Below are 10,434 nucleotides of genomic sequence, written 5' to 3'. Positions count from 1 at the left end.
TAAAAAGAAGAATTAAACATGCGAGTTCATTTAAACTTCCCAACCTGAATGGAGCCGTTTTTCTCTCTTAGAATTTTTTTGGTATAACAGTCCATTAATTGGCTCGTTTGGAAAACTTGCCGCGGAAATTTCCCACATATCTTTCCATATTGGGACAATATTTACTGTGGCTTCCATGTTCCATTACCATCGTCTATATTGACATTGAGGCTCCAGTGGCTTCTATTACTTAAACAGCTAGGTGAGGCTCACCACCCAGCAACAATCTATTCATTATTAATATATTATAATTGTTTACGAAACGTAAACTCGATAAATCAAATCGCATTCAATAAGACAACAACTTATACATATTATTAATCCATTACCGTAAGTTGAGAATAAACAAAATATGGATTGAAATCGCCGCCCAAGTATCACTTTACCACACAATCAGTTTGAAAACAACGCGGTGCGAGAAAACATGGATAGTTCCCAAGAAAAACTCGCCAATATAATTTCGAAGTTGAAAAATAATTGTTTGTTGATTAGTCCGAAAGTTGCGGTCAATTATGGTTGTCCGAAGATTTTCGATGGTTTCTATTGCTGGCCGGAAACGAAACCGGGAGTTTTGGCTGAACAACTTTGCTCCAATGATTTCCTCATGGCCACCAACAAGGTAGGCGAAGTACTGATTGATTGCTTACGTTTATTCCAAATATTTCAAGTGAAAAATCATCAGTTTCCACTCTTCTTGTTATCGATGCAAATGCACTAAACTTTGGAACCTTCTGTTTTGCTTGATGTATTTTGATTAACGCTGAAGAAAAAATGTGTTGTTTTAAGAAATTAATTTGTGCGTAATACACAGTGCTAATGCTAGAAAATCGTTGAAGATTTTATTATTGTTATTAATTATTAATTTTGGCAAAAGTAGGTTCGTATCACCGGTAATCAAAGTTGCTTAAGGCACTTTCTGAACAACGGAAAGGTCTAAAATTATCAACTCTTGGCAACTAATGCGAGTTTCGGTGTGACACAATTAGGCCTCGAGAGAAATAGTGGGCTCGATTCACTTCAGGTCACACTGTACAATTTTCGATAAATAACAACTTTTATTTATTCAAATAGACAACTATTTGTGTGAGCAAAATTTTTGGAAGAAACGGCCCATTATGCATCATTATTAATTCATTTCATTTTTACTTTGCAGGACTTTTCAAATGTAAATTAACTAATAAATAGCGAACAATTTTAGTGCAAACCTATACCTAAATCATATGTTTGTGCGTTGTATCAAAATTAGTCTGATTAAACACATTTTGGACATGTTTCATGCAGCTTTGTACTTATTTTTAAATTCACTTTTAAAAATATCCATGAAAGACGTAAAGTTTTATTAAATTTGTGTTCTTTTATTTCGGCATTGCAACCAATTTCTGTGGTTTGTTCTCATATTTTCTTGTTACAACACATACAAAACCAGCATATTTCCAAAAATAATAGAAAATTCAATTTAAGCGAATATTTTTATCATTTTTTCTCTGCGCTTTAGTTATGCTGGTCATTAATAAGACTCAACTTAACAAAACACCGGAAAAATTCGTGACTTAAATATAAAATCCGCATCGAAAATTCTTGATTCATGTATCCGATGATGGCTCAAATAACAAAACCGTGCGTAATAAATTATTCGAATCCCAAACGATTTATCAGTCGAATCCCGGTTAAAGCAAGAAGCTAATGGTCATTGGAAACGCGTATAAAGTGCTAGAAATAAAAAAAAAAGCATTTGCAGCAATAAATTATTTTTATCAAAGTGTTTTTAATATTTTTTTAGTCCGTCAAGGAAATTAATGTAGACCATTTTTTCTTTAGCACTCTAACTCTTAATGATGCTTAATGTTTCTACTTCCAGAAATTTTAGGAAACATTTTATTGCTCAGTAAATAGACAAATTTTATGCATATAATAAACCAAATATTATATTAGTGAAGATATTACTTAAAATTTAGCTAAAAGTGCGTTGCATTAAGGTCATTAATATCTAAATGATTGCTAACAAACCAATATACAGGGTAATAGCGGCTCACTTGGATAGTACGAAAAAAATATAATTTTTTTTTTTTTATTTCTGGAAGATGTTAACAGTTGAAATGATTAGTAACAGACCCATAAAATGCCATTTAAAAAAATGTGGAACAAAAGGAATTTTTACTCTTCCGGCTTGCTTAAACTGCAGATGTTTTCCTGAACTTTAGTAATAAGTTTTCTGCAAAAATTATTTTCGGCAAATAAACTGGCTACGCCTCTTCAGTTTTTGTCTCTTTTGTATAAAATAGATTGCGTCTAAACGGTTAGAGATGGACAAGCAATAAAAACACCGTGTTTTCTTGACTTAGCGATTTGCATATGCAAAAATTATTAGTATACAGGGTGTGCTATAAAAGAACCACTGAGTTTTAACTTTTTGACTGTTTTTTGCTGCAAGAGTGCCCATGGCAATGGGTATTTTGAAAAATAATTTTTCGGAATCCTTAATAGATAGCAACCTTGGTTTTTCCTTCGGCTTTTCGAAGAAGAAACAGGATTTTTTTTAGCATTTTATGCAGAAAAAGCGAACATAAGTTTTGTCGCTCGAAATCACTGCTTTCTATGAATGTTGCGCCAAAATATAAAACAACCGTTTGAGAAAAATCGGTTATAAATAAAGCATTTTGACGAAAAACGGAAAAATGAGACAATCAAGCACCAACATTCCACCAGTTGTTCAAGGTGTATAAAGTGAATCAAAGACGTTCAGAATGACTATTTCATAAAATTTTCTAACACCTCTTGAACTATTGATTATTTAAAGTGGCCTCCACTGTATACTGTAAACCAACAGAATTATACCAGTGTAGCGCAAATAATTTTGCATATTTTAAACAAATATTGACTCTATGAAACACACAGTTTTCTGATTTTTTCGTGAATTGCGTTATCAACGATTGCGTCATGAGAAGCAGAACATTATAGAATAAAACCTGACTCGGATCAAGGTACTTCTTGACGCACTCAAACTCAAAAAATACATTCGAAGTAACATAAGTGTTTATGCGAGTGGATGGCATCGATCCAAAGCTTGAGAAATATGTGTGGAATGTCAGTTTCTTTCCCAATTCCTGAACTTTATGTGAAAACTTGGGCTTGCAAATGCATTTTTTCGGCCCTACATGAGGCAAAGGCGGTTTCTTTGATAATTTGAACTTCCAGACTCAACTGGTAACGAAACAATGCACGGAAAATGGGACCTGGTATATGAAGAAGGGATCTGAAAGGCCTTGGACGAACTTCTCCCAATGCGGAAATATCCACTACATTGATGTGGAAGCGACCAGGCTAAACAACGAAACCAACCAAATGTGCGCTGAATGGTTGATGTTGATTAAGGATACAACCAACGTGGGATATGGACTGTCTATTGTAGCTTTATTTTTTGCTCTAGTCATATTTGTTAAACTGAAGTGAGCCCTGAATTTTATATTTTTAGACTCACTCATTCAATTCGTCGTCGGTTTTGTCTAAAAACCGATAAAGAATTGACATCAGTTACCTAATTAGAGCTTATCAGATAACACGTTTTATTTGCTAAGAACCAATTGAGTAAACATCATAGTTGAACCGTGGGAATTGTTTTGTTTGCACAACAAAACAATAAATTTTACGTTTTTTTTTGTAGAAGACTGCACTGTGAACGCAACAAATTGCATGTAAACCTATTTACAACCTACGTATTGAGGGCCTTAATCTACTTTGCCAAAAATGCATTTTTCTTCGACGGCCCCACTTTGGTTAACGACATTAGCCTTGTTGGCGACCAGGCCGGGCCTGATTATGTGAGTACGAAAATCCAGTTAAACGTGAAAACTTACTGCAATTTGGTAGAATTTATTTTCGCGAAATGGGCCAGAGGGAGCTATTAATAATATTCTGACGCAGAAAGTCACTTAAATCAACCGAGCTGAATCCTAATCAGTAAACAGATTTTATATACATATTCATCAAGCGAAAGTAGTTTTTTCGGTTTATCTAGCCTTCATTCATAAACATTTCAATGACTAGCATTGCATTCCGCCGATGTGCAACGCACTCTCATGGGACAAACATCTATTTTTACTATCATCAATGCTCATAATGGAGTATTCCACTTTAAAATCGAAATTTTTTGGCGGCAACAGCAGTGAATTTTTTACGTTCTGCGTGTCTCTAAATCACTTCACCTCGACTCATTTTATCAAGTCACTTTTTAAAATAAAATGTGTTTTGTTCGCAAAGTGATTTGTCAAACCAATGTGCAAGCTTTCAGCAAAAACCAATCACTCTTTGCTTACGAACAGTGTAAGTTGCAGAGAATCGTCGATTTGATGGCGTTTTGCCCGCATAGATTCTAAGTAGCATTTCTCTCTAAACCATTTACTGAGAAAATAATTTTCGACGGGATGTTTTCCAAGTGGCGTTCCTCTCTAACTGCCACACTTAGAAAGTCAATTTCTTCCTAATCTTGTAGAGCAGAGTCTGCTATCGAAAGGAGAAATGTTTTAATTTTCCAGCCTCTTCTGTAATTTTTTTGGAATTTTTAAATTTATCACATTTAGATTTAGGTTTTAAAGACCAATTTCTTCTAGGAATCACTTCAATAGTCATTTTTTCCGGAATAGAAATCATCGTTGAAAAATCCAATCCATCATTGAGGGCATCTTGAAGAAATATTAAAGGTTGATTACAAATTTCACTGACTTTTTTGTTAGATGCTAATTAATAATTTATCCACGCAAAGAAAAGTTTATCACGTTAGGATGGCCCGTTTACACAATATTTCACATTCACATTTCTCACTAACTGAAACATCTAGAACTTAAAAATTTCCATGATTTTTAGAGCAAGGCTCATTTTACTAACGAAAAAAGTTATATTTTTGAAACTTGAGTAGTCACTTTTGGGGATTTTTTTGAATGAATTGAAATGTGCAACTGTGCAAAAGGCGCCAGAATTTATTTCGCTCATTTGTGCTTAAATACGCATTTCTTCCAAATCAGTCGACTTTGAAACCCAGTTTTTTTAGCATTTTCTAGAGAAAAGTCATGTTTCTAAGTGAGAAAAGTTTGCGTTTCGCTGGTTTACGTTTCAGTTTATGAATTAGAGCTTGTTTTTGGCTTTATCAAATTTTGAACCAGGTGGTTCATAGAGAAAGGCCGTTTTACCATAATTTTGTAGTATAAAATCGATTGTAAAAATTAGAAAATTTTAATTTTTGTACAATTGAAAGGTACAACTGTGTGGAAGACGCCAGAATTTATTTCGCTCGTTTGTGTTTAAAGACGCATTTCTCCCTAACCGGTCGACTTTGAAACCCAGTTTTTTTTAGAATTTTCTAGAGCAAAGTCATGTTTCTAAATGAGAAAAGTTTGCTTTTCGTCGGTTTCTGTTTCAGTTTTTGATTTTTTTTAAATTAGAGCTTGTTTTTGGCTTTATCGAAGTTTGAATCAGCTGGTTCGCAGAAAAAGTGCCACAATGTTATAGAATGAAGTCGGTCGTAAAAATGAGCAAATTTTCATTTTTGTACAATCTTGGGAAACATGTTGAGGTATTATTGAACAAAACGAATAATACAGAATCACTTCGATTGTCATTTTTTCCAGAATAGATGAACAATCCAATTCATGATGGAGAGGGTTTCGTGAAGAAATTTTAAAGGCTGATTACGAACTTCACTGAATTTTCGGCTCAAGATTTTTTAGAGGAAGTAATTTTACTAACGAAAAAAGTTTAATTTTTGAAACTTGCGTAGTAACTTTTGGGGAAAGAAGTTGCAACTGTGCAAAAGGTGCCAGAATTTATTTCGCTCATTTGTGTTTAAAGATGCATTTCTTCCTAACCAATCGACTTTGAAATCCAGTTTTTTTAGCATTTTCTAGAGAAAAATCATGTTTCTAAATGAGAAAAGTTTGTTTTTCGCTGGTTGATGTTTCAGCTTTTGAATTAGAGCTTGTTTTTGGCTTTATCGAATTTTAAACCAGGTGAGGTGGTTCACAAAGACCATTTTTAAATTTGTATACAACTTTTGGGCCATTTTTTGAATTAAAAGGTGCAACTGTGTAATAGGGGTCAGAATTTATTTTGCTCGTTTGTGTTTAAAGACGCATTTCTCCCTAACCGGTCGACTTTGAAACGCAGTTTTTTTAGAATTTTCTAGAGCAAAGTCATGTTTCTAAATGAGAAAAGTTTGCTTTTCGTCGGTTTCTGTTTACGTTTTTGATTTTTTATTTAATTAGAACTTGTTTTTGGCTTTATCGAAGTTGGAATCAGCTGGTTCACAGAAAAAGACAGCTTTACCACAATGTTGTAGAATGAAGTAGTAGTATAAAAATAAGCCAATTTTCATTTTTGTACAATCTTCGGAAACATGTTGAGGTACTATTGAACAAAACGAATAATACAGAATCACTTCGATTGTCATTTTTTCCAGAATAGAAATCATCCTTCAAAAATCCAATTCATCATTATTACATAAGAAATATTACAGGTTGATTACGAACTTCACTGAATTTTCGGCTCAAGATTTTACTAGACGCTAACTAATAATTTCTCTATGCAAAAATTTTGTATCACGTTCACATTTTTTACTAACTGAAACATCTAGACATTGAAAAATGTCTATGATTTTTTACAAGAAGACGCATTTTACTAACGAAAAAAGTTTAATTTTTGAAACTTGCGTAGTCACTATTGGGGAAAGTTGCAACTGTGCAAATGGCGCCAGAATTTATGTTTAAAGACGCATTTCTTCATAACCAGTCGACTTTCAAACCCAGTTTTTTTGCATTTTCTAGAGAAAAGTCATGCTTCTAAATGAGAAAAGTTTGCTTTTCGCTGGTTCGTGTTTCAGTTTTTGAATTAGAGCTTGTTTTTGGCTTTATCGAATTTTGAACCAAGTGATTCACAAAGAAAGACAGTTTTACCATAATTTTGTAGAATGAAATCGATTGTAAAAAATTAGAAAATTTTAATTTTTGTACAATCTTTAGAAAAATATTGAGGTATTATTGAACAAAACTAATAATACAGAATCACTTCAGTTATCATTTTCTCCAAAATTTAAATCATCGTTGAAAAATCCAATTCATCAATGAGGAATTCTTGAAGAAATATGGTTGATTACGAATTTAACTGACTTCGGCTCAAGATTTTGTTAGACGCTAAATAATAATAATTTCTCTACTCAAAAAAAGAGTTTATCACATTCACATTTCTCACTAACTGGAACTTCTACAACTTAAAAATGTTTATGATTTTTTAAAGGAAGACTCATTTTACTAACGAAAAACAATTCATTTTTGAAACTTTTGGGGAATTTTTTGAATTGGAAGGTGCAACTGTGTAAAAGGTGCCAGAATTTATTTCGCTCGTTTGTGTTTAAAGACGCATTTCTTCCTAACCGGTCGACTTAGAAACCCAATTTTTTAGCATTCTCTAAAGCAAAGTCTTGTTTCTAAATGAGAAGAGTTTACTTTTCGTTGGTTCATGTTTAGTTTTTGAAAAATTTTTGAATTAGAACTTGTTCTTGGCTTTACCGAATTTTGAATCAGCTGGTTCACAGAGAAAGACAGTTTTACCACAATTTTTGCACAATTTTTGGAAAGATGTTGATGATCATTTTTGTACAATCATTTTAGAATAAAACGACACAACATTTATTTTCCTGGTGTGTTTTCGAAGTCGCATTTATTATTGACCGATTCACAATGAATGAATGAATGAATGAATTTTTCAGAAATTAAAAAAAATTTTACACGCCGAGCAAATACATAAAACTACCTTTTACAGTCAAACTAAAAGGCAATTTTGAAACATTTTACTTTATTTTCTACGTGATTGCTTCGGGCCATTGGAACCAAACAAATAGTTCCGCTCAACTTGTATATGATGATTTACGTTTCTACATACAAAAAAAATGTTTAATGAAACTCGTATTTTCTTCAGACACGTGAAACAAGCAAAAAACGTATAAAAATCTCCTGCAGCAAATCCTAAAACACACACAATGCGTTTTTGAAACCCGTGAGTTTTCCGCGCTATTTGGGGTCGTGAACATTTTTTCCCTGACGTTTTGCAAGCACGAGTAGCTCGCATCTTCAGTGGTACGTGCGCTGCGGGCAACACATCAAAATCTTCCTAAGAATTAACATGATTAACAAAGGATAAATACAAATTAACAAAATATTTTTCTAGGCTTGGATGTGTAAGCTATTCACAAGCATACAGTTTTACGTAACGACATGCAACTTCACTTTCATGTTAATGGAAGGACTGTATCTGCACAATCTGATCTTCTTGAACTTATTTTCGGAGAGCCATGGAACGACGATCTACTGCGTTTTGGGATGGGGTAATAATACGGGCCTTATTCACGGTTGAGTCCAAAATATAAGTTTGTTGTAGCTATTCCTGTGCTTTTTATAGTCCCTTGGATAGTTCTGAAGATTTTATTCGAGAACGTTTATTGCTGGACCCAAATCGAAAATGAGTATATTGTTTTATTTTTGGAAGTACCAACTGGAGTAACCGTGATTGTAAGTTTTGGATTAGTTTGTTTATTTCAGAGAAATGCAAATCACTTTCTTCTGCTGGAAGGCGAAACTCAAAGTAACCAAATAAATTCTTTTGCAGCTTTTGAGAAGCATTTGATTTTTAAGGATTTTCTAATGAATTTAGTCTCCTGTTTGCAGGTAAACTTTGTTTTATTCACCTTAATCATGAGGGTATTGATACTGAAGATTAACTTTACTTCTACCTTTACCAATTACAAACACACTAAATGCAGGTAAGTTGTTTTTGTTTAACACTTCTGGAGTCTTCGGTTGAATGAAGCAATTTCAATCCCTCAACCAGAAAACTCTAAAACTGCTTTTGTTGATCGCAGGAAGCTTCTGAAGTCCACCCTAATCCTCATTCCACTCTACGGCATCCCGTATACAATATCTTTGGCACTAAGATTTGTTATTCATCTTCAGCGAAGCACCTCGTTGGAGATGACCTGGATGTTTTTCGATCAGACCTTTACGTCCTTTCAAGTGAGTTTTCCTATTCAAAAAAACACGAGCGCATTCTCATGGGTTTTAAACAGGGATTATTTGCTGCCTTGGTCTACTGCCTGCTGAATGGCGAAGTACAGAAAGAAGTGTTCCGCAAGTATAATTCTTTGGTGGATCAGACCGACAAGGAGTTTCGACGAAGTAGAACTTTATCGACTAATTCGCAAAATGTTTGCTTTCCAAATGACGACGCCGTTGAAAACTTGAAACTAGTTGGTATAATCGATGAAGAAACTGCTAATTTACATTTAGCGAACAGTGGAACATGATTAGATAATGTATTTATTTTATAAATGCAGCGCTCTATCAATTATATTCACGACAAATGGCCTAATTCGAATAGAACAATTTATGAACATCCTGGTAGTTTGCTCGTTAGCAAGTCATCAGTTTATGCTGTTTTATGCAAGGATTTGTGAAAATTATCGTATAAAATCCACCAAAAATTGTTTTGGAGTTTAACCATCATAAAACAGACATTTAAAATTGTTTTTTATCAAGAATTTTAACTAAGTAGAGGTAGATTCTGAAAAATTCTAATCTTTCAAAGTTACAATTTCCAATCTGCCTCTTTTGTAGATGTTGGGGAAAAATTATTTTCGCTTTTGCCTAAATTACAAGAAAATTAAGGCATTATTTTGCAATTGTTTGCACTTAGTCGTCGTAAAATATGAGTAAATTAGTAATATAAAATATAATAAATTCTTGTTGTCGTCGCGTATATGTCTCAAAATCCTTTTAAAACTATGTGATATACAGGGTGACATTGTAAAAACTTGCCAGGGCCTCAAAAATACTTTTTTATGAATATGAATGCAAAGCACTTTTTATTAGGTAAAAGCAGATTTTTTTCAAACTACAATGTTGGGCATTAATTGGCATGGTTTTCCATTCTCACTATAGATTGAGCAAATGATTTGAAATTCACCCTGTATGTATGTATGTTAATCTATATTTAGACTGTTGTATGCAGTTATATATGTGTCTTCTTCGTTTATAGGCCTATTAATTCGCAAAGTGCGAGCTATTTATATAAATTAAACAAATGCTTTTTTGTATGTGCTTTACTTTTGTAAAATAAATACATAAGGGACTTATATGATGGTTTGATTTGTATTGTTTTTTATATAAATATATGCGTTTTTTAAATTTCTATAAACTGACTGAACGGAGTAAATTTCGCAAAATCCTGCATAAAAAAGTGAATCCTACCGACGTCTGGGTAAAATTGTTTCAAATATTTTTACTGTGGAATAAGCTGCACATTAGTTGATCCCAAATCAGTAACTTTTTACTGTATTGAAATCAAATCAAATCTTCA

The 10,434-nt window shown here is 33.2% G+C and overlaps 1 protein-coding gene across 1 annotated transcript; it reads left to right on the top strand.

Moving 5' to 3' along the window:
• The first annotated feature begins 364 nt into the window (after nt 1-364).
• Nucleotides 365-10,210, top strand: LOC109535612 (glucagon receptor). The gene is made up of 8 exons (XM_019901532.2): nt 365-658; nt 3,235-3,485; nt 3,701-3,857; nt 8,251-8,407; nt 8,461-8,591; nt 8,748-8,842; nt 8,942-9,092; nt 9,146-10,210. Exons 1-8 carry the CDS (start codon nt 464-466, stop codon nt 9,380-9,382), a joined length of 1,374 nt encoding a protein of 457 aa, XP_019757091.2. The 5' UTR covers nt 365-463; the 3' UTR covers nt 9,383-10,210.
• Nucleotides 10,211-10,434: the final 224 nt, after the last annotated feature.

The sequence above is a fragment of the Dendroctonus ponderosae genome, unplaced genomic scaffold (genome assembly GCF_020466585.1).
Source record: "Dendroctonus ponderosae isolate FM_Combo_2020 unplaced genomic scaffold, Dpon_F_20191213v2 Dpon_F_20191213_1, whole genome shotgun sequence".
NCBI classification, from domain to species: Eukaryota; Metazoa; Arthropoda; class Insecta; order Coleoptera; family Curculionidae; genus Dendroctonus; species Dendroctonus ponderosae.
The sequence above is the reverse complement of the archived record's forward strand: the minus strand, read 5'-3'. Positions and strand labels throughout refer to the sequence as shown.